Here is a 25,423-nt window from a genome sequence, read left to right as displayed (position 1 = left end):
TGGAGGTGTGAAGAAGCAAAAGAAAAGAGGGAAAAGACTAGAAAGAAAGAAAAAAACTGCTGTTATTGATGAGAAATATCTAAGCCTACAAGAACATTTAAAAAAGGTTGCTGGATTAGGTCCAATTTAATCCATCACAGGGACAGAAATCCTATTGCTCAGCATAATATCATGACTAGAGTAAGCCTATTAAATCAGCAGGGATTTGGTTAATCAATTTCTCCACAAGTTCCATTGATTCAAACGGATCTATTCCGGCTGTGACTTACTACATGAAGCAACAGGATTTCACCCACTGTTTTCCCCAATGCATTGCTCCATTTGCTATCATTAGTTTTCACCTCACCTTGGGGACTCAGAAACCAGCCTCCTTTTATTTGAAATGATTTGCCTGATTTAATCTAAGTCCAAACCAGAATCTCATTGTCGTTTGGCTTCCCAGTGAGTGCTGTAAATCAATGGACAGCTTTTTTTGTTTGCAGGAATGAGATGTAATTTGTGGGTGTAGTACCTTTTTACAAAGGGGATACACCTGCCAAAAAAGTTTCAGAACACATTGACGGAGCCTTGTAGCATGGTGGCTAAACTGCAGTATTGCAGTAGGGATTCTGCTCAGGATCTGAATTTGACTGCAAACTCATATAGCTGGCTCCAGGTTGACTCAGCCTTCCATCCTTCCAAGGTCAGTAAATTTAGTACCCAGCTGGGGAGGGGGGAGTGTGTGTAGCCTTCATAAACAAAATTTTAAACAATGCAGAGAGAGCTTTAAGCACTAGGGGGCAGTACATAAGCATCATGCTTGATGCTACACAACTGTATATTGAGATAAACTAACTACTTGTAACTACTTCTTTTTCCTTAGGTGTCCTGGAATGAAATTTGGAGAGATTGTTGTTCCAGAAAGATCATGCCTTCCACCTGTAAGAAGAATAGGTGAGGTTTGTTGAAGCGTAGCCTTTACCGTTAGAGCTCTCTAAGAAATGACACACTTACTCTGCCTTGTTTGTGGTGCATGGCTACTGAAATGCAAGGACGTTTAATTTCACCACTAGCCCCCTCAGTTCATTTTAAAATGCCGTTAAAAGGGAGGCAACATTTAGGGTGCTATTAATTAATTCACTGTCTGCTGTCAAGTAGATTCTGACATACGGTGAATCTTTCTCAGAGTGATGGAAGTACTGTATTTGGAAGTGTCTTACCCTTCCCTTCTTCTGGGGACTTTGCAGCTTGCCCAAGGCTACACAGGCTGGGTTTTCCTACAGCGGGTGAAGTACTGTTGGGGAAGAGAATAGCCAACCTTTGGCTCTCGCTGAGCTTTCTAGCCAAATTGCCATTGATTGACTAAGTTTGTATGTTTTGTGTGCTGTCAAGTCATTTCCAACTCATGGCTACTCTTTGTAGGGTTTTTGAGGTACCCAGTACGCAAAGGTGCCTTACCATTCCATTTTTCTAGGTGTGCCCTGTGACTTGTACAGCTTGCCCATGACTACACAGGCTGGCTCTTCCCCCATGAGACACAGTGGAGACTTGAACCCACAACCCAAGCCAGCTTACTTAACTCTAAAGCAGTTCCAGAGCATTCCTTGCTCTCCCTGAGGGCCGATATCCCCTGATCTCATGAGCCCCACAATGTCATTGTGGGGTTGATTTCTAAGTCAACAGGCCAAAAAAACTCCATCTTTTTAAAAGCTCCAATAGCAGTGCCATCCTTGAGAAAGAGAGAGAGACAGAGCGGAGCCCGCAAGAGCCAAACTCTCTAGTCCCTAGTGAGCCTGGAAGCTGGCCGGACAACCTTGAACTGGTCTGTCTCTTCGCCTGTCACCCAGCCCTACCTCGCAGGGGTGTCGCCAAGATGAAGCTGGGGAGGAGGAGGAGGAGGAGAACCATGGGCTTCCTTGAAGGAAAGATGGGATCTAGAAAAGGAGACCAGCCACCTTAGCGCAACTCCTTCTGAAGATCTAAGCAGAAAGTTCCCCTCTGCCTCCAGGGCAAGGTGGATGTCGAAAGCAATGCCCCCCCCAACCCCGCACCAGCAACCCAGCCGACTCCATCTGGGGAGTCTCCCCACCTCCCCTCCCCAACTCGCTGGCTTCTGATTGGAGCGCTCCGCCCTTCCTCCCCCCCCCCAACCCCAAGCCTTTGACCCTCCAGCTTCTGCAGCGGCGGCCGCTCCCAGGGGACGGCGGCGCGCGTGGAAGCCGGCCGCGCAGTTGCGCCTCGGGCGCCCCGTCCGCGAGTTCGAGCCCCGCGGAGTGTCGGGCGTAGCGGCTGATCCTGCAGCCGCCGCCGCCGCCGAGCCGAGCCAGGGCGGACGGAGGAGGCGGGGAGACCTCCCCTCGCTGCCTCTCTCGGTCTCTCTCCCTTTTCTGTATGGGCTGCCCTGCCTCGTTGCCCGCGGTGGGCGGTGCAGGCGCGGCATGCCAAGCCGGGCAGCCCGGCGCGCTCTAAACATGTGGCGGAGACGGGATCGCCCGCCGCACGTGTCCACAGCTGCTGCTGCTGCTGGTGGTGGTGGTGGTCGCGGTGGTGGTGGCGGCGGCGGGGGCGGCGGCAGTGGCAGTGGCAGTGGCGGCGGCGGCAGGTAAAGCCCCTCCACCGGCTCCCCCCACCCGCCAGATGTGCCGCGGAGAGAAGACTCCATGGATTGCCTCCTGCTTCTCCTGTGGACTTTCCCGGCGGCGGTTGGCGACCGCACCCGCTCCATGCGCGCCCTGCCCGTCCTCTGGCTGGCCAGCCTCGCCAAGGTAAGGTAAGGGGCACACACGGGGTCCTGATCCCCTTTCAACAGCATCCCCCCCCCCCCGGGAAGAGGGGCATGCACAACGCCTCAAACCCCAACTAGAGGGGAATGTGGGCTTTGTAGTCCAGGCGCTCCTTCTGCTCTCATTTCTCCCCTGCCCACCTGGGAAGCCAACCTGGTCCCAGGGCTCTTTCCCCCAACCCCAATCCGTTTCTTTCTCTCCCCCCCCCCCGCTCCCTGCCTCCTTTCTTTCCTCTGTCTTCTCTTGCAGAGCCTCCAGCTGTACTGCCTCTGCGGCGGGTCTTCGGGAGCAGCAGCCTTCCCCGGGGAGAGCAGCCGCCTGGCCGGCTTCAGCCACGGTACGCGCTTCTGGCGATGTGCGCCTTTCGTCCTGTGGGAATGCGGGAAGGTGTCCCCGTGGGCAGCAGCTGGCAGGTGGAACGGGGAGGTGGACGACAAGAGAGAGAAGGTGGCGGGCTACCTTGCGCAGCCATTCCCAGTGCACCTGGCTTTGCCGGCAGGAGAGATCCTGGGAGTTCTAGCGCTGGAGAACTATCTTTCCCAAACTCTGTTCAAGATATTAGTTGGCTAGCCAAGGGTAGGAAGCCCTCCCTCTTAGAAGCCACTAATCTGGTGCAGGAGGTGGAACCTTGATCTGGAGGGTCTGTCTGTGTGCCAGCCCAGACTTGGCCCGAATGGGTCGAGGGTCAGGTGGAGGTGCCTCCATGGGAAGAGTCTGTAGAACAGAATCCGTCCGAGGGCTGTCCGCAGAGCAAACCGTTCACTGATCTCTCCGCTTTAGGGGTGCACTGCTGAACATGGCTGTGGATGATGGTTCTATAACCGGTTTGATTAAAAGGGCTGGAGAATTCAGTGGAGAATGGTGTTATCCACAGCCATTAGCCACGGTGTTTAATGGAACTTCCATGTTCAGTGGTAGGATTCCCCTCTCGGATTACCAGGTGCTTAAGATAACCGACCGAGGATTGGTGTTCTTCTAATGAACATTTCCTCTTGAAACGGTCTAAACCCACAGGAGTAAAATGAACAGTAAACTTGCCTGCTTACTGTTGCTTTTGTCTTCTCCAGGGGCACACAGCTCTCTACATGTAGTCTGTACAATGCCATGCCTATTGATTACAATTATAATGAGTCTTTATAATTTGAGCTGTTCGGGATTATTTTGCAGCCTTACGACTGGAGGCTGGGATAGCAGCACCTCAAAGCTGTCCTTCTAAGGATTTTCTTTTTTCCTCAAATTCTCCGAGGACACAGGTTGGAGAGGTTACGAATTTGCACCCTGATTTCAAAACCTGCTGACCTGGGAATCGGTTACATGCATATATATATGCATGGAACCAATAGATATATATGCATGGAACCAATAGATATATATGCATATATATCTATTGGTTCCATGCATATTTCTATCTATCTCAGTTCTATATAGTATGCATGGAATTGATTCCCAGGTCAGCAGGTTTTGAAATCAGGGTGCAAACTCGTAATCTCTCCAACCTGTGTCCTCGGAGACAAACTGAAGATCAATACTGAAGATCAAGGAGGGGCAATAAGGCCAGTTGGGAAAAATCCACCAGAATCAGTAGGGCATATCTTTATTTGCAAATCTAGGTAGAGATGGAGTAAGTTGTAGTCACAATTTTTGCAGCAGTCCCACCAATGGGAAAAGAAATCCACTGGGGAAATAAAACAGGGAGTGAAATAAAGAATATGGCTTTAATCATTTGAAAAGGATAGACCCAGTCTCATAATTAAAACAAAATGTTGAAAAAAAGAATGTGAACAGAAAGAAATGCTTTGAAAAGCACTTCTAAAGTTCTGCTCAGAGAGCGAGCCAGCTAATGGGAGGTAGCATTCTACGAAAAATGTGTGAACAGACAGGTTTCCAAGGTTTAAAAAAGAACAGGGAAATTGAGAGTTTTTTTAAACAAAAATTTAAAATCATCTTCACCATCTTAGAATTACAGAGCTGGAAGAGACCTTGCAGATCATCAAGTCTGACACATTTCACATTTAAAGTGATGATGTTCCGTAAGCATTGCTTTTTCTGGGTACACAGAGAAGTGTAGTTATATTCAGTTTCGGCACTTACGGAACACATTCCAGGGTGTACAGCCGGAGATGCAGCTGGGCATGTTTTAGAGTTTTAAAAGATAGAGATATGGTGCACTCGCTCAGAGTGTTAACAAGTATAGTGTGTGCTGGGAGTGGGAAAAGCGAATCCTCGTGCGCCGTGTGTCTGCTTGCTGGGAAATTCCTCTTTCTCGCAGCTGCTTGCATTTTTGGCTACCAGCCTATTTAGCATCCTGAACTTCTGCCACTGATTAGCACCTCTGGAGGAAAGTGAAAAGCTCTTGATGTATCGTTTCTACTGTCTGTGGTCAAAGCAAGCAATGGCTGCTTATTTTTGCAATCAGATCTGCAACTTAAGCTATTTAAGGCGAGAAGATTCTAATAGTGGGATTAAAAGAGCAGGGGAATTCTGTTTTCCTTTTGCCTGTCTTCACCGAAGTTTAAAAAGCAGGGGATGGTATTGATTTCTTGAAAGGCTTCTTCAAAAACTGTTGGCCAGACACTGTTGCAGTTACTGCTACAGAGAATAGATAAAACAAAAGGGATAATAAAAACAAATACAGGGAAGCAGTAGCGGAGGATGGAGTTAGAGGCATGGGTATCCGCTTAGTTACAATGAATTCAAAAGTTGAAGGAGATTTGAAAATATATAGATCTACTTACATGAATAGCTTGCAATCATATTATCTACGAACTAAATCCAATTTTAGTACCAAGTACAGACCACTCATTGAAATCAGTACAACTTGAATTAGTGTTGACCAACAAATCTCATTTATTTCAGTGGGTTTACTACAGTTGAAACCAAAATTGGATTGAGCCTTATGCAATTCATGTAGCCACAAAATGCTCCTCCTAAACTACTGAGTTGATCTTTCCCCCTTATCTTCCTTTATTGTCCAGTTTTCACATCTGCCCATAGTAATTGGCCATGAAATTGTATAGATCATGTTGGTGCTGGTCGCCAATGATAAGTGTACTTTTTTTAACCTTTAAGCATTTTTTCTAGTTTGTTTACCGCCATTGATGTCTGTCTGCTTCTGGTTTCTTGGCTGCCATCTGTGATTTGATTGATAATTGAACCAACGGATAGAAAGCCTCTAAAAATTTCGAATTCTTCACTGTCAGAATTAAAATTAGATAATACTCCTGCAGTTGTTATATTTGTCACCTTTGCATGTAATTATAATCTCATTTTTTGCACTGTCTTCTATAACCTTCACCAATACTGCTTGCACTCACCACCTCTCAAGGTCATTGCTTCCATTATCATACTACTCTAATAGTTAGGATGTTTTTTGTTCTTATATTCAACTGAAATCTGACTTCCTGTAACTTGAGTCCATTGTTGCGTGTTGCACACTCAGGGATGATTGAGAAGAGATCCCGTCCCTCCTCAGTACGACAGCCTTTCAAGTATTTGAAAAGTGCTATTACATCTCCCCCTCAGTCTTCTTTTCTCAAGGCTAAACATGCTGAGTTCTTTCAGTCCTTCCTCACAGGGTTTGGCTTCCAGCTCCCTGATCATCCTTATTGCCCTTCTCTGAGCTTGTTCCAATTTGTTGGCATCCTTCTTGATGGCAGACACCAATTAGATGAGGCCTAACAAGTACTGAATAGAGGGGATTTGGAGACCGTAATTCTACTTATAAAGCCCAAAATAGCAAAACGATGACGATTTTTCCCCATTGGAACGCATTAAACGGGTTTCAATGCATTCCAGTGGGGAAATGGTTTTTGAAAGATGATGTTTTCGCTAAACAGCGATTTCTATGGAACGATTATCGTCGTCATGCAAGGCACCACTGTATTGCCTCCAAATGCAGGTCTTAAGTTTTTAGCGGAGGTGTCTCACATTGTTATGCAGAGTTGTGTTTGACATGGGCCCTGGATGGGGGTCATGTACCTCACTCTAGGTACTCACTTATCTACCTTTATGTTGTCTTAAGATTTTCCTGGCACATCAATGGATCTACCAGTTCCTTTACTTACTTTTCCATCTTTATGTTGTGTTAAGACTTCCTGGTATGTCAGTGGATGTCCCCATTCCTTCCATTATTTTCTGTGTTAAGACTTCCATCAATCAATAGTTCAGGCTGGGGTTAGGAATATCTTTTCCATGTATCTCCACTTACATCCCTTCCTTGTACTTCTTGGCTTCTTTGATCAGGGACAAGAAATCACCCTGATCTGACTGTGAATTAACAGTGTTAAACTGAGTCAGGTTTGGCAGGGAGAAGGTTATCTTTCTCAACAGGGGGTCAGTTACAGCTCGAAGGCCAGTCTAGCCAAGCCACTGTGGGATGAGATGGAAGGGGGGGGGGACCAGAGTCCTTTGAGACATTTATAATTTAATCTTATAATCCATCTGAACAAATTGTGCAATTCCTTCTGGAGCTGGACTGTTCTTTCTCTGCTTTTGAAGGGACAGGGAGAAAAAAACACTTGCACGAAAAACACACACAACTCAACCCTCTTCCCATTTGCCCTCAGCTAACACAGAAGACAATAGAAAGAGAACAGGCATAGTGACGTCTTCATTAGAATGACTGTGGGAAATTTCACAGCTATGCCACTCCATCTCGCCTGGTGGAATGATCAGAGAGGAAACGAGTCCTGTTTTATAATCCTTGAGGGGCTGGCTGAAATGGTTTGAGATGTATTTAAGCATGCATGGCTCTATCAACACAGATAACAGGCTTCCAGTACGACACTGTATGGGGGAGTCTGGTTGGGTCAGGACATCTCTTATTCCAGTCAACTTTCTGAACAAACGAAGCAAGTAAGCCAGCCAACCAACAGGCCCTGAGCTGATTGAGGCAGATGGCTAACACCACACTTTCCTCTTTTTCCAGATTACATCTTTGTCACTCCTGTTGAGGTGGATTCCAGTGGATCTTATATCTCCCACAACGTTTTGCACAGTGCTAGGAAAAAGAGATCCGCTCCGGGCACAAAGAGTTCCCTGCACTACAAATTTTCAGTATTTGGACAGGAACTACACCTGGAACTCAAGCCTTCTGTCTTTTTTAGCAACAGTTTGACTGTCCAGGTGCTTGGAAAAGATGGCATCACTAATTCTCAGGAGCATGAAGTGGAACCATGTTTCTATCAGGGATTTATAAGGAATGATAGCCATTCTGCAGTTGCTGTATCCACCTGTTTAGGCTTGGTAAGTGTGTACTAACCCTTTAAGTACAATCCATCATCCAAGGTTGTCTTTCTTCTTTTGGATTAGGGAAAACTTGGTCCAGGCCTCCAAGAAGTCCTCTCTTGCAGAATTGTACAAAACCTTGGTAGTCAGACCATTGATATTTATTTATTTCATTCCATTTCTATGCTGCCTTTTACCCAGAAATGGAACACAGCGTGGCTCACAACATAGTTAAAAGACAGTCACACTAAAATGCAACAAATACAAATATTGCAATTCATACCAGAAGTACTAATGTCACATCTTTAAGACTAACAAGTTTTTATTTTTCATGAGCTTTTGTGTATCTAGGCACACTTCTTCAGATCGTGTCTCTGGGTGGAGTATAAAACTGTTGCCGGTTTTAAACTGGCAACAGTTCTAAGATTCCAACACTTCTCCTTACCAACAGTTTAGAATTAGATCTTTATCAGGAGATAGGAATTTATTAACTGTCCAAATAGTGATGATTAGGGCCTGACTGAATGACCAAAGTGCAGATTATGAGTTTAATATATATAATGACACAGGAAACAATGATCTCTGCTAACCCCTAGAATGACTGTGCTCAACCTTCAGATGTATTCCTGCTTAGTAGCCCCACTTTGGAATCTATGATTGCAATTTCTTTGTTCAAGTATTGCAACTTTGAGGTCAGAGGATGAGTGTCCAGGATGAATGAAACGTGCACCCATTGGTTTTTGGACATTTCTATTCCCGATGTCCGTTTTGTGTACTCTCTTAGGTAGAGTTTGGCCTGTTTGTCCAACATAAAATGCAGTGGGGCATTGGTTGCAAAAGATGGTATGAGTCACATTAGAGGATAAACAAGTGTATATACTCTCAATATAGGGGATTAAGTGGTTTCAGCCTTTTCTGGTGCTTCCTGTGTAAATGTGTGGGCAGAGGGGCGTTGGGGTTTGCCACAATGTCTGGTTCCTGTATCAGTGACTCTCTAGAGGACAGTCTCTTGTTACAGGTTGGAATTCTCTTTAGATTGGGTGGTTGACTGTTTGTATGCCAGCATGGGTTGCCCACCTAGGGCTGCCAGAGATGTACCACTATATAAAATGGCTAGAGGTCTCTGAGGTTGTGCTTCAGTGGATTCAGCTGGGATCTATATGCCACTGCCAGCGATGTCCTGTTATTTCCTGGTTTGGATTTATCCCAAAGCCACTGTCATCTTGAAGAGGGAATGGGAGAGCAGCTCCTCAAACTGGAAAGAAACAAGGCCCAACTCTTGCTGTGCCCTTTTGGAGACACTTCAACTTGATCCTTGACTTGGTCTATATCATTATTTAGGATTTCTGGCTCTCCATGAATGCTTCATTTCTGTGAATGGGAAAATGGTTACAGCAGGGTCAAAAGTCAGAGACCGAATGGTACAGGGTGGATAGAAGGATGCCAGCAGGAGTCTACTGAGTTGGGTGCCCTTTGTTTTATTTCTATTTCCCCCTTTTTCTCCGGCCACCAAGAGAGCGTTCCAGTTGGCTTTTAAAGGCAGCACTAAGAAGGGAGTGGTGCTACAGGGTCAGAAGACCAGCAGTCGTAAGATCGAATCCACATGATGGAGGGAGCTCCCATCGCTTGTCCCAGTTCCTGACAACCTAGCAGTTCGAAAGCATGTAAATGCGAGTAGATAAATAGGTACCACCATGGTGGGAAGGTAACAGCATTCCATGTCTAGTCGTGCTGGCCACGTGACCATGGAAACTGTCTTTGGACAAATGCTGGCTCTACGGCCTAGAGTCGGACATGACTGGACTAAATGTCAAGGGGAACTTTTACCTTTACCTTAAGAAAGGAGTGAGTGAGGAACTTTGAAAGGGCAATGAACACAGTTGTCTTAGATTCCTTCTTAAAAGGGCAATGCAGGGAGCATACTCTTCCACTGCTTTTTACCTTCCTTTCCCTCTGCCTCACACTTCCCTTTCCCTGGATGTTACCATGACATTGATGATTTAATCAATGGTTTTGCAGTAGGGGAAAGGTGTTGGTGGTATTTTTAAGGTCTTCCTGAACTTTTCATTACGCTGCTCTGTAGTTGACCATTAGCTGTTTGCTCTGGCCTGTGGTCACTCTAGCAATGCACTGCCTCCCTTCTGATGTGATTTGTATATATAGATTTGTCCAGAGTCAGTGCACTGGCCTATATGTGAGTGATGCTGGCTTGGGGAAAGGTGGTTGGGGATTAGAGAGCTGGGAGGGCTTGATCTTGCATAAATCAAAGGGAACTCACAATCAGTGTGCTGTTGCTTTGATCCATGGGTGATGTTCATCACACAGCAGCACTGCCATCTTTGATTTTGATCAAGATTCTGGAATCAGGCTTTTGGGTCTCAACACACTGCTGTGACCAGGTGTCCCTTGTACAACAACGGCCATGCATGTCCCCTCCCTTTCCCCAACTACATTTCATCACTCGGTTGCCCTTCTTTCCTATTTGCTTTGTTCACTGCAATTAAGCCAAAAGTGGTGTTGCTTCTACATGGTTGGTAGCACTAATCTTTTCATTGTTCCTTTCATTAGTGGTAGCTTCTCCACAATAAAACCGCCGTGACCCATTCTTTCAAGCCTGGTACACCACAATGTGATTTGGAAGCAATTGTATTTCAATAGACTGCAGGGATTCTTTGATCTCACTTATTACTGGGTGTGTGTGTGTGTTTGAGAGTGTGCAACTGAGCGAATTCAATCCCTCCATTGCCTTCTCGCTGCTTTTTTGCCCTCATCGGGACTTATGCAGAAGGAAAAATGCTTTGTGTAATCTAGTTAGAAAAGGATCTATAGCTTTCCTACAGACTTTTTGAGGACGGCATTGAATTCTATATGCTTAAGGATTTATTCCCCTTTGGTCATTATAAGTCAATTCCAACTTGATGGCACAGAACACACACTGTATGTAACTGGTAATTAGAACGTTGACATCTAGGCACGTTTCTTGGATGTAAGGAATAACATCTAGTTGGTTTGCAGGCATTTTTGGATGCGTTCAACAAGCATCTCTCCATCTTTAAGTTCTTACCAATTCTGAGATATCAGGCAAAAAAAAAATTTAAAAAATTAAAAAGTCAAAAATGCTGCAATGTCTTAAGCACTAATTGTAATATTTTAATGTAAGCTTTCGTTGAACTTCACCCAGTTTTTCAGACATACGGGGTACAATACAGAGATCACACAGTAAAACATTCATCCTGCGCTCTAGGCAACAGTAGTGTATGGTTGCATTTCACACCTGCAATGATTTATATGACCACTGGTTATCGTATTCACTTCTTTTGAAGTCTGCTTCTGTGAACATTGCAATAACTTGTTGGAGACAGTACAATGAACTATAACAACGATACCCTTACATCCCCAAGAAAAGAGGAACCAAATTGGGTGGCAGTGGGAGAGACAGATCTTAATGCCCTGAAGCAAAGTTTTGATCTAACCACAAGAATGGAGGCATCCGTCCATGCACATGGATGCATGCACACACACATACTTGCACACTCGGTCCTTGCTATGTAACTAACTGGGCTTTTCAAAGAGAAAAGGTAAATCCCAAGCAATATGCTACACTGTTACATCTCCCTCACTTCATATCATAGATTTTAGGGGAAAAAATGACATAAAGTGGTTGGTAAAGTCTGATGACCACATTCAGAGATCTTTCCCAATTTGAACATGTAGGAGAGATCTTGTGCATCATCGGGCAGTGAAGCTGTGAGTCTTTTTCCACTGATGCCAACTAAACCTCTTGTTATGTTTATTCCCTCCTCTCTCCTTTAATAGCATCACATTTGTAAAAATCATTTTAAGAAATGGTGAATTTAACATGAAGAACCTATGGGCTGTGCAGAAATGTACAAGTAGCCCAGATTTAGTTACTGTTTCAGTGTTTGACTATGGCACGCATTTCTACAGTTGAAGAAATAACTATTTGTATAAACATAGCCAGACCATAGATTGCTTGGATAAGAAAGCCATCCATTACATCACTTCTTTGCTGTTCCGATTCTATCGATGCGGGAGAACAGTCCCTCCCTTTGCTTCTTCCGTACCAAATTCTTTTCTGGCAGGTCTTACATTTAGAGCACACAGCGAGCTTTTTTTGCACTCATAGGCCCTGCCATTGATTTGACTAGCTATAAGTATGGACTCCTGAAAACTAAATTACTTTGGGTTTCAAATAGAGATGGGCGCGAATCAGAAAACAAATGGTAACATTTGTCAAGAATCACTCATTCATCAGAGATGCATCAATTCATATTCGTCAGATGGGATGATCCTGGCAAATACAAATTGACAATTTCTAAAAGCGATTTTTCAATTTGTCAATTTGTCAACCAGTTTTCGCACCGTTTTCACTCCTCCTTGCCATCTGCAGCCTGTTGCTTTCAATCAGAAGATCTAGGCAACCATGGGAGGGACCGAGAGACTCCTGGATTGGCAGGTCACATAGCCAAACATAGGGCTCAGAGTTGGGAGAGTTGGCTTGTTAAGAGGCTTTATAATCAGTTTCCTTGCAGTAATTTTGCACTTCTGCTTAGAGTTTTGCTCTGGATGGTTGCTGGTGTCTGTGTTCTCTCTGAGTAGCCAGGCAGCAGTTAGTGTTCACTCTGTGCTCCATGCAATTATATTCTTATGCATTTATTTCATTATTTCAAATAGTGTGGCCTTCTGACAAAATGGTTCATCAGTTTGTCGGGGAAAAAATTGTAAATTTGTGATTCATGATTCATGGACCTTGATAAAGCATGAATCGTGACACATTGCATTTTGCCGATTCATGTCCATCTCTACTTGGACCTCAAACAGTATGGTATTGGGTAGAAAGCACCCTCTTTCTAGCTGTGTCCACACGTGTGTACTATCAGTCTTATGAGGAACATGTTATATGGGCATTCCATGTCAGTTTTCAGCTGATAACAGCAAATGTTAAACTGCTGAAGTCAGCCATCCTTTCACTTCTGGTTGCTGCCTTTAGATATTAATGTGTCAGTTCCTGGTGGGGAGGGGAAGCTTGATACATGGGTTTGTAGATGAGATCAGGCTGAAGAAATGATAATGTTGACCAGATCTCTTCTTCCTTCTTATTTTCTGAAAAGAGCTATGAGCAGTGGAAAAACAAAGAAATACACTGGATTGTTGAAACTCGTTGTGACTGGGTTGAGGGAGGCTCTCAGACCCGTTTCCCCAAAGAGATCTCTAGCCAAAGTCAATATTTTTTGGACAACAGGATTCCAGAATATCTCAGCTCAAGAAGTCCAGTGTTGATACAGTGATGTAAGATTGTTGGGAACAAAGATGTCAATTTGGGACGTAGTGGACCCTCCCTCTCCTTTGAAAACTGGATCTGCAGTGGTGGAGCCAGGGAAGGCCACAACATATGCAGGAAGATTGCAAGAGCACAGTTAGGTTCCACACCCCCCCCCACACCATAAGGGCTTCTTTCAGAATAGAATGTGTCCGTGCCCTTACCTGTCACCATGGATCCACAAGAAAGACCGCAAGAGAGGACACATGTAGGTACGTGCTAATGTATATGTGAGAGCCCATGTGGTGGAGTGTTGGACCAGGATTTTGGAGACCTTGGTTCAAATCCTTGATTGACCAGGGAAACTGAAGAGGTGTGTGCGCCAAAGGTGCTTTGCATAGATATAATTATCATTTGATTGTTTAAAAAGATGCAAATTGTCCCTGCTGTAATCTAATCCTTGAAATTCATGCCGCAAAGCAGCAGTCATTACAATTTTGCAGGAGTTGCTTTTTTATGTTAAAACATTTGTTCACTTCTGCTTAATTGTCAAAGGAAATCATACTTACCCTTTGTTGTGAATGCAACAAAATACGTTGCTCTCTCACAAAGGGGGGGCAATAATTTTGTGGTTTTCCATCCTTGTGTACAATGATTTGCATTCCTGTTGTTGAGTAGACCACTCATTTGACTGTTGGGGGGGCAAAGTGAGTGGAGGAATCTGTCCAAGGTGGTGTGTGTGTGTGTGTCAACAACAATCACACCATACCTGGTACTGGCTCTGCCCCAGTTTATTTGCTCCTGTTCCCTCCAAATTAGTGGAGATGTCCTTCCCATTCACACACTTCAGTCCCTGGACAATTGGAAATAGTGACCAGCTCAGGCCTAGCATACATTGGACAATTCTTTTTAAAATGTAACTGATTACAAGTAGTGGAGGCTGGTGATTGCAGTGTTGTGGAGGCAACCAATCTGTTTTGGATTTTAATCTGAATGTTAAAGGATCTATTCAACGTGCTGAATTCCACCTATATAACAGATTCAGCACCTTGGATAGCTACTTCAAAGCTAGGACTGAAATCTGAAGCAGTGTTATATAGTCCCCACCCCCAAAAATATACCACCTTAATTGTATGGTTTTATATCAAAAAGAAACTAATTATTTTCTCATTTCTCAAAAGCAATGTGGGGAGTGAATACATGGGCATTTAGGCCATAGTTTGGTCCACTGCAGGGATGTGCTCTTTTGCTCTTTTTGCTAGCGGTCAGACAATTTCTTTGCTAAAGTGAAGTAGCTTGCTTCCAGAGGGTTCCTACCGGCACCTTTCTGGGTCCTGTCAGAGGCTTCTACTTTTTTGGTGCAGGTAGGACGGCTCCATTTTGGTCCATTTCCAGCATGTCCAATTTCTAGAAACAAACCAAAGCAAGCCAATTGAAGATTCCTGCTTCGATTAGTCAACTGGTTTCAATTTCCCCATATCATTAGTGGCTTAAACAAGCAGTTTAATCACTGAAACACTTAATAATCATGGAACAGGTGGAGGAAACCTCTTTTAAAAAAAGAAGCTAATAATGGCAGCTCTAATATGCTGTACCTTTTAGAGAACGAGAGAGAAAATAAGCCTGCCTCCCAGAAGCAGGAAGGGGCAAGGAGGGTCCTCCCCCTTTCTTTTTAATCTTTGGAAATTCAGGTTGGCTTGCTGGGCTATAAAGTAAAGAAAAGTTCCCCTCTTTGCTTTTTCCTGTCTCCTCCCATTTCTGGGAGGAAGGTTTCAAATATTTAGAATTTTCTCTAAAAGGTACAGTGGACCAAACAGAGTCACTATGCCGAGATCATACCGCATGGAAGCAAATGGATTGGAAAGAGGAATTAATTGCAAATAGCTTGTTATTTGTAACTAGTCACCCCCCAATGCTGAACCTGTGTTTATTGTACCAGGGTTTTCCCTTCTCCACAACTATTAGGTGTTTCTAATAATAAAAGGCCATAGCTGAGTTGCAGTTGTGTGCACAAGGTACCAAGTTTAGTCCTAGGGATTTCCAGGGATGGATGGAAATACTCCTCCACCTTGGAATGCTGTTGCCTGTCAGTTTTGGCTATACTGAGTGAGATGGAGCAACAATGTTGGTTTTGGCAACATCCTATGAAACAAAAGTACAGTCTTCCCAAATCGAGGGCTCTCTTAGATGCTCTCATCACACAAAGATGCTGGCAGTTCTGCTCACCATTTGCCATCTAGTTTGCAAGGATGGGGACCCAAATTGCAAGACTCCCTTTCAAGTTGGTCTTGGGGTTTTCTTTCAATGACTTGGACTCTACTTAAGACTCAAAACCTACCCACCCTCCCTTTTTTTTCTAGGAAAAAAAGATTATTTTTAGTTGGGGACTTCAAGTTGGGACTCGAGGATTGGTAGGAAAGACGTGGACTTGGATTTGGGAATTGGTAGCAAAGATCTGGACCCAAAGATTCGAACTTGGGACTTGGACCCAAACAAAGACTTGCCAACATCCCTGCTAGCTTGGCTCTTGGAGGCACCTCTGTTGCAATTCTATTTATATCGCCAGTGGCACACCAACAAAATAGACACTCCATCAGATTCATAGCATTTTACTATGTTTTAAATGTTGTAAGCCACCCAGAGACCTTTGGGTAGTGTGGGTGGCATATAAATTAAATTAAATTAAATTAAATTAAATTAAATTAAAATAAAATAAAATAAAATAAAATAAAATAAATAAATAAATAAATAAATAAATAAATAAATAAATAAATAAATAAATAAATAAATAAATAAATAAATAAATAAATAGCATGAGCCTTTGAATTGTGATTCACTCTCTGTGCATATCATTCTTCTTTTTCTCTTTCTCGCTCATTCACATGCACTTTTTCTCTGAGATGAACGGGCCACAGGAAAAAAAATATAACTTGTGTTCTGCATCATATTCCTACTGCCACACTGATTTCCCCCCACCCAAGGATCTCGGGATAGAGGATGTTGTTATCCATTCCATATGCTTTAAATTAGTCTAGTCCAACCGCAGGAAATGTTTAAAGTTAATGTTGTAATTGAAAATGTTTCTGGTAGGTAAAATATATCTCGAAAAGGCACCATTAAGAACAATCTGCCAGTAGTTGGAAACAGACAGATGAGAAAGCTGGGAAAGAGTCTAAGTGTGGAAGGAAAATTCAGAAGCGTAGCACCTGTTATGCTAAGAGCAATGCTGTCCCTCCCTCCCTCTCTGTTACTTGTACAGGTATATTAGAGATTGCATTAAACAGAGCTGTTTGATCCCACTTTTAACTGCCTTGCTCCATTCTAAGGATTCTGAGATTTGTAATTGGGAAGAAATAGAGTTAGCACTCACTAGAGAGTTTGCCAGCGAATGCAAATACACTTGGCTGAACTATGTATGTATGTATGTATGTATGTATGTATGTATGTATGTATGTATGTATGTATGTATGTATGTATGTATGTATGTATGTATGTATGTATGCATGCATGCATGCATGCATGCATGCATGCATGCATGCATGTATGTATGTATGTACAGTATGCACACATGCACACACATGCATGCATACATGTATGCATGTGTGTGTGCATGCATGTATCTATCTATCTATGTATGTATGCATGTATGTATCTATGTATGCATGTATGCATGTGTTTGATTTCTACCCTGCCTTTTCCTCTGTAAAGATAAAGGCAGCTTACAAGTTATTGTAAAGGCAGCTTACGAATTATTGAAAAACACAAATATTAAAACAAAGTGACAATATAAAAAAACCCAAACATAATGGCACAGACCCAATTGTTTAGCATAGCAAATCACATTAGAATAGCCCCACCAAATCTATGAGAAATTAAATCAGTAAGTCAGCTCCTCCATAAATTCCATAATAGGTCACTGTTAGAATATTTGAATCAATATGACTTCTGTAAGAGCCGACCCAACAAATCCCTGTAGATTTTAGGGCCAATGCTAAGCAATAGGATTTTGACTTAATTTTTCAAAAGTGTGACATAAAAGTGCTGTTAAAACAAGTTAAAGTACATTTTTAAAAGATAAAAAAGAACACTTCTGCCCTTAATATCCCTTCCTCAGTAATAGCTGACATCTGGAAAGGAAAGTTTGTGTCTGCCAGTGGTAGGACAGGAGGGAGGGGGCTGCCTAGTATCTCATGGAATGGGTTTTTACAGCTTGGGGGGCAGCCACCCAAAATCCTTCGCCTGTGTCCACACCAAGCATGCCAGTGAGGGTGGTAAGACCAAAAGAAACACTTCCCCTGAAGATCTTATAGCCCAGGGAATGGATTGATATAGCCCTGTAAATAACTTAGACCCAAGTTGGTTAGGGACTGACAGCTTAAGACTAGTACTTAATCATGCTTCAAATTTAGCTGAAAGATCTCACTCTTCAAAATGGTATGGCTTGCATTCCGATCCTAAAGATGTGTCCTTAAAACCAAGACGCAGGGTTATTGTGAAATTGTCCCAACAAAAGCCATGTTGTGCGGTAGGTGGAGCTCAGAAGCAATGAGTGGCAAGTAACTATTTACTTTTTGGGTAATGAGAGTGTGAGGAGGTGACAACTCGAAGCAAGAAGTAGGGCTGAAGCTCGTTTCCTGATGAGTAATGATTCCCAGTTATTTCCAAAATTGGAGTTGTAGTCCAAAGAGCATTTTAAGGGCATTGTCAGAGGCATTTCAGATATTCAAGCAAACTCCCCCCCACCATGATGGATAAATAAAGAGCAGTGCAACAAGTAATGTGGCACAAGTTACTTTTTCAACATTGCAATGAGTAACCTTTCAGCCACTGAAAGCTCACCGGTGAAAAGTAATTTGCTGAATTCAAAGGAGGCTGAGAGAGGACTGAGGAGGAAGAGAATCTTGCATGCTGCACTGAGCTCATTGGGGAAGTGATGGAATATAAGTCTAGTGCCTATGAGAGCTTGAAAGTGTTTCACTGCCTCTCCAATAATCCCCAGCAGCAAAGCTAAGGGCCCTTGGAGTTGTAGTCCAAACACGTAGACTTTCCAGACTGTGGCTGTTGCATGCATTTTCATGGATGACTTCTGTGGCCCTGTTCACCTGCTTCTAAAACTGAGGGCAAACAGTGTGTACTTACTGGGGGATCAGGATTGCACCTCTGCCCTGAAGCTTGAGTCCCCCCCCAATGAGCAACTGATCTACATATGATGTCATTAGCAATCGTCCAGAGCAGACTTTGTGGGACTGGCATTAATGTGCTGCGTTCCCTTAGCAACACAGAGAAAATAGCGCGTGATGGCATGAAATTCAAAGTTAGTGGGGAAAGGAGTGAAGGACCACGTCAGGTAATTGTAGATGCTGGACTTACTGTTCTCATGTGAGGAAGCTCTCAAAATCACAAAGTTTATTACACAACTTACTTCATACTGTTATAAGCCAGTGGTGCTACACTGGGAGTTTCCCTTTTTTTATTCTGTTGAATTGGGGTTGAGACACTCTTCCCCAAAGTCTTGTCCTAATAGTGCCACTGCCAACTGAAAGATGGGAGCAAGAGAGGAGGGATACCTACAGATAAGACCAGCGAGAGGCTAAATTTGGCTGAATCAAAGAGCTGCACATGGGATCCACCCAAAACTACCTTCAAATGAAAACTTCTGGATCTTTACGTTGTGGCTATTTTTAAACAAGGGATCCTCCCGAAACCACCATCAAATCATAGGGCATCTTGGTGTCCTATGATTTGATGGTGGTTTAGTTGGCATTCCATGAAGGTACAGAAGAACTTATGTCTTGGATTCATGTTCTTGTGCTAGTAAGTGCTGGGTCTGTGGGTTTTGCTTCTATAGACAGCAGCATAAGCTTTAATTTGATGGTGGTTTGTGGTGGTGGTGGTGATGGTGGTGGTGGCCGGGCCGGGCCACTTGGCCTTTGCTCCTTTGGCTTTTATTTCATGGCACTGCGCCATGTTTTCTCTGTGTTGCTACTCTGCTGCAAAATGAGGATGGAAGCAAATCCAGTCTCTGTTTGCCCTGCACCATGGCTAATACCATCATAGTCTGCCCCATTGTTGATGTCACTGTGTAAAAGCTCTGTAAAAAAATATTCTTATTCATGATTGTCCATTTCTTGGAAAAAGTATGTATGCAGCAGAGGTGGGGAAATTAAGGTCCTGCAGATGGTGAGCTTCAACTCCAAGTATTCTTCCCTACTGCAGTGTTGACAAGGACTGATGGGGCTCTGCAGTCAAACAATATCTAAAGGGCCACATATTATTCATATTGCACATTGGCCACATGCTGCTGGACTTACTTCTGAGTGAACAACCCTATCCTTGTTTTCATAGCCTGAAATCCTTTTGCCTAGCATAGTAAGTTGCAACTAGAGTAGGCCCATTGAATCAATGGATCTTATGGCAGAATTGACTCATCAAATACCCACTGGTTCAATGGGCCTCCTCTTGTTGCAACTTACTAAGGAACAGGATAGAATCATAGAATCTTGAAAAGAAGTGATAAGTGTGGTGCCAAAGGGTTCCGTATTGGACCCAGTGTCATTCATCATCTTTATAAAATTCAGTGTGGTTGTGGAGGAGCTCATTGAATTTGCAGAAGTCACCAATGAGGAGAAGTATCTAACCCTCAGGAAAGTGCCCTTTAGCAGCTGGCTTGGGGAAACCTGGTCTTCACAAAATTAAGAGGGATTGTAGAGGATAGTCTGGGGAAGCTTCTCTGCAATTTTTGTGTCTCTAGATGCCTGGGGGACTGTTTTATAGCCCAATGAATCAATGAATCAAAAATCGCTAAATATTCATTGATTCGTATTTGTCAGGGACCATTGACTTTACAGATATGAATCAAGGAATTAGCACTTTCTGAATGAATTTGGTGATTCATTTTTTAAATTTGTGCTCATCTGTAGCCATGGATGATTGCAGGATTGTGAGAATCATAGCCCCAAGAGTAACTTCATCAAACTTGTCTTTATTTAAAATCTACAATTATTTAGATTTCTATTTTAAAAAATTCCAAAGATACTAATGAAACTATTATAATACGACTTATGGTTCCTCGTCCTGGCTCAAGGATTCATACTTTGTGTAGTTTAATAAAAGAAAAAAAAGTGTTTGAGTGGCTTCCATCTTAAGAGGAAGAAGCAATATCTCCTCCATTCTTGGACTGAGATTTCTTGGGTGGATGTGCACCATATTTTGCTCTGTAGTTCTGCCAAACCAGAAAAATCACACAATGTTTTCAGGCACGGTTAAATATAGGAGAACATATTTTATACTGTCAAAAATAAATCACAGCTGTGGAAGTGTGAATTTAAAAAATGGCTAATTTACTCCAAAGCATGGGGAACAATAGTTAGACGTCAAGGAGATGGATGAATTCTGTTTGAAATAAGTATTCTCAATATATCACTGCAGCATTTTTAGATACATGGAAAAAACACAGATTCAAGTCCAAAGATAGCTTTAAAACAGGTATTCAGCATATGTATGGAAACAGAGCATATAGTTTGCAAGTATCAGTCTGATAGCATGCACAGTAGATACTGAGGCTGCTAGACACACACACACACACACACACAGAGAGAGAGAGAGAGAGAGAGAGAGAGAGATTTATATGTCTCTGATTCATAATAAATCAATGATATACCATATTTTTCGCACTATAAGACACACTTTTTCCCCACAAAACAGGGGGGTGGAAAGTCTGTGCGTCTTATGGAATGAAGAAAACAGATTATATTTTCCTGTTTTCTTCTCCTAAAAATTGGTGCGTCTTATGGAAAGGTGCGTCTTATGGAGCGAAAAATACGGTACATGAGAGAACTTCATAAAACTCATATTTTGTGAAGGCAAGAAGAAGAAGAAACTGATACATTTCTCCATGCAGGCTCAAAGTACGAGATGCTTGATTTTGCAAAATCGGTGGGTTTGTGTTCAGTCACAGTGCTGCATTAGGATTTCCACTTCTTTTCCCCCCTGATAACCTACTAACCTTTGACATTTGGACGATGTGCAAGTTCAATATGTTCATCTCCAAACTGATGATAGTTGTGCTGATGAGATATAAAGAGTAGACCTAGAGGAGAATTAGGCTGGAGAGAATTTTCTGAAGAATGTAAGAACCTTTGCAATTGTCTTTGTATTAAAAAAGAAATCTGCTTGTAAAATGAACAGATTTCCACTCCCATGAAAAGTTTCAGTGGCACTAAAATACATGATTCGGCTACTTTACAGAGAAAGCAGGGCTGGAGGTTAAGTATGATTCCCAGCGTACCAGCTGTTGCTCACAATGCACTCTCACTTATAGCATCTGGTCCTTACAGTTGCCAGATCTGCTTTCTTGAAAACGCATGCTGCCAGAGCATGGTAAATTGAAAAAGAAGACAGGGAAAGAACTAGAATTCAGGCCACTCTACAGCTGAACTCTCAGACAAGAGGAAAGATGTAGGAGGTATAGCCATTTGTGAAATCATGTTCATATATCAAAGCACACACACGTGTGTATTTTAACATGAAATGGGGTACCTGGGTGAGTGAAAGCTATCTTCCACTTTCACTATCTAAAAATGACACCAGTCCTTGGAATTAGTAATACAAAGGTTTGGGCAGTCTGAATTAAGATGACTCATCAATTTAGAATTCCTTCATCAGTGTCTGAAGTTTTGATGGGTCAAGCCATCTATGGCTATCCAACCTCTACGGCAGAGAAGGGCAAAGGGTGACATGGCAGGAGCCTCCAACATGCTATTTTTCCCCTTTTGGTTTTTTTTTTTTAAAAAAATCTTACAACCATCTGACGGTTGCAATTTTGTCATATTTCCAGCTCTCCCAGCCCCTGCCTCCAAACCTGTTACAATCCAAATAGTTGAAACCAGAAATGCTTTCTGATCAATTGTGGTTTTGAAATAACCCTTGAATCTAGAAGAGGTCTTGGTGGTGGGGATTGAAATATGGTAGCATTGCCCCCTGCATCATCAAGAGGATTCAGACGGCTTATTTAAGCCAAAAAGAAGACACGGAGGCATGCTGGGGAAGACAGTGTAATGCCCTCTGTGTGTGTGTGTGTGTGTGTGTGTGTGTGTGTGTGTGTGTGTGTGTGTGTGTGTGTGTGTGTGTGTGTGTGTGTGTGTGTGTGTGTGTGTGTGTGTGTGTGTGTGTGTGTGTGTGTGTGTGTTGTGTGTGGTGTTCAGACTTCTGAAGGTTGCTCACCCTTGCTCTATCTAAATAGCTGAACACCCTCCTTCTCCTGCTGTCATATGAACGCATAAGAATACATTCCTGCTGAAATGCTACCCCATAGCCCGGAGGGTGGGCAACTTGTGGCATTACAAGGCGATTCTGGACTAATAACCCCATCATTCCTCCACATTTACTAGGGCAAGATGGAGTTACAATCCCACAATTTCTGGAGAGTCCCAATTGATCTTCTTTCACCATCACCAGATGTCATGGAAGGAAGGAAAACATAGAAAGAGAACATAGGAAAGTAGTCTTATTGCTGCCTGGTTTCCTACATTGCTTCCCCACCCCACCCCCCAAAGGGTTGAGTGTTTGTCTATGAAATGACTGGCTAATTCATAGCGACAGACGTGCAGCATACAATTACATTCCCTTTGTATCTTTGCCCAGCTAGGAAATCTGGGTGTTTTCCGATTACACAGTTTGAATTTAAAGAATTTCCTTTCTCGTGAGTGCCACTTGCAGCTACATTGCTCGGTTTAAGTTGCATGCAGGATTCCATGCTGTGACGGCCCCTGGCTCTACCAGACATCATTACACCAATATTGGAAGTCCTGTGCTGGTTGCCAGTTGCTTTCTGGGCCCACACGGGCTTCCAACTTTAAAGCTTTAAATGGCTTGGGGGGGGGTTACCTCTCTAAGGGACCACCTGTCTTGTTATGAATCTGTCTGGAAGGTATGATATTCAGGAGAAGCCCTCTGGAGCTAAGCTTGGAGGTAACTAGGTACAAGGGGTATAATAATAATGTGCCATTAAGTCCAGTGTGGCATTTCCAGTGCTTCCTAGATATAAGGCACTCATGCCCTTCTCCTATGGGCATCCTCAGACTGTGCAGCTTGCCCAAGGCTGAGCCGTCCGGCTCCTCTGGTGGGGGGCACAGAGGAGAATCAAACTCCCAACCTCTAGCTCTGCAGATAAACACCCAATTCACTGAGCCATTTTGTTATCTGTATCAACTCAGTAAGGTTTTAGCAAAAGCAAGATATTTTTTTCAACTATATGGACACTTGGAATGGTCACCAAGTTGACATCACCCAGTAGCAACTCCTAATTGTAGCACACCATAATAAGGAGTAAATATCCGTACGAAACAAAAACTTACTGATTGGCACTGAGTTTAATGTTCCTCAATGCCATCGTCTATAAATGGGTATCCTATACTGACCTCTGTACCGTGCTGTTTGTAAAGCTGACTGAGAATATGACCATTGAGAGCATCAAAAGCAGAGGTGGGGAAAGGATAGATCACAATCGTTTCATAATGCCAACAGCCAAAGATATTTTGTGCAGCTACTCAATTGGACTGCTAAGAAAGAGCCTGGTGGAATTAGGTGTGTGTGGGGGGTCCCTTGTGATGGGACTTGTGAGAAATGTATGGGGTTCATCGCTGCCAGGTGAGCATGAGATAAGGCACACTTCTTTCTGTCTTCAAGGTCACTGTAAGTTGCAGAAACTGTTTCTGGACAAAACTAATTTTCTTTCCCTCTGAGAACCAAAGAACACAGCAAGCATAGGATGACCTGTTCGTTGGCTGTTTCAGAAAACACAAACAAACCCACCTATGCTGATCATCTTTCAAACAAAACAAAACAACAACAAAACCAGCTACTGCTGATTTTGTGTGTGTGTGTGTGTGTGGCTTCTCTTATTGGTGTTAAATTACTTGATTTCTTTTGTGCAATTTTCTTTAATTTATCAACAGACCAAACCAAACCCACAAATCCTTTCATTCTGGCTCTCTCCTTCTCTTGTCAAGAGTGGCAAAAAACACCTCACACTCTTGTGGGGTAAGTAAGAATAATAATTTGTGCTTCCTTGGCAAGGAAGGGTCTATATACCTACCAATATCATGGTTTTGCACCTGGTTCCTGCTGGCAGATCTCGGGATTGTAATAAAACACAGATGAGATCTCGCAAGCTTGACGTTTGCCCCGTCCTGCTGTAAAGTAATATCAAATTGCTGATTATTATTAAACCTGTGTCGCTTCTCCTCCTTGCCTCATGGTTCTTTGTAAGCTAAGAATGAACACCCCAGTTTACTGGTGGTCCCAGAGACCATTTTTTGGAGAACATGCTGTTCCAGGCAGTACATTTTGGAAAGCCTCCAAAATCAAGGTTTTCATCAAGAAATAGTATTCACAAGCTTGGGGGAAAAAAATAAGTGAGTTCATGTTTGCCATATGGAAAGAAAATGTTCAGCAATCATGATTTTCTCTCTCCTGATTCTGTTTGCCCACCCCTCAACGTTGTTTATAAACATATCAGAAAATACAATGTGGGGAAGGGGCATATTTGGGGCTTCATGTTGTGATATTCCCGCCTTGCATTTCTGCAGAGCTGTGTACGACTGACCACCTTCATATATGGAAATAAACCAGTGAACGCTCTAACACGGTTGATGGCAGACTTTGCATGACAGCTGTCCTCAAGCAAACTGCATGTGTTCACAAAGTCATAGCGTGTCACTGGATTGCATGTGACGATGGAACAGCCGGGTGGAAGAGCACAATGCGTTGTGCTAAATGGAGCATTTAAAACATAATAACCTCAAGATGCCGTACTCAAATGAGTAGAAAACTGTTCAACCTCACTAGGAATTAACCTCAGCATTGACTTTTTACAATAGAAGAACTAAGAGAAGGCTGGATGTTCCCATTGGTGAAAGTGGTTGTTTTTAAAGTTTGGAAACATGACTTTCTTGAACTGGATCTCCATGCTGGGTGGAGGATTGTGGACATTGTGATCCAAGAGAGTTACTTTTTAAAAACTTCTCGTTTCTCACAGTGGTGGCTACGAGAGATTCCCCACACAAAGGCCAATGCTTTCAAGATGAAAAAGAGGCCTTTATAGCCTTTAGAATATCTATCTATTTATATTTATTTATTAGACTTCTACCCCACC

General features: G+C 43.1%; 1 protein-coding gene across 1 annotated transcript in view; it reads left to right on the top strand.

The window, feature by feature from the left end:
* The first annotated feature begins 2,547 nt into the window (after window positions 1-2,547).
* The window catches only part of ADAMTS18 (ADAM metallopeptidase with thrombospondin type 1 motif 18), a 121,053-nt gene continuing 98,177 nt past the window's right edge, over window positions 2,548-25,423 (top strand). Inside the window, exons 1-3 of the mRNA XM_072980461.2 lie at window positions 2,548-2,744; window positions 3,012-3,099; window positions 7,690-8,006. Coding sequence (XP_072836562.2) covers window positions 2,640-2,744; window positions 3,012-3,099; window positions 7,690-8,006 — 510 coding nt within the window. The 5' untranslated portion in view covers window positions 2,548-2,639. The remainder of the gene's footprint in view (window positions 2,745-3,011; window positions 3,100-7,689; window positions 8,007-25,423) is intronic.

The sequence above is a fragment of the Pogona vitticeps genome, chromosome 10 (assembly GCF_051106095.1).
Source record: "Pogona vitticeps strain Pit_001003342236 chromosome 10, PviZW2.1, whole genome shotgun sequence".
Classification (NCBI taxonomy): Eukaryota; Metazoa; Chordata; class Lepidosauria; order Squamata; family Agamidae; genus Pogona; species Pogona vitticeps.
The sequence above is the reverse complement of the archived record's forward strand: the minus strand, read 5'-3'. Positions and strand labels throughout refer to the sequence as shown.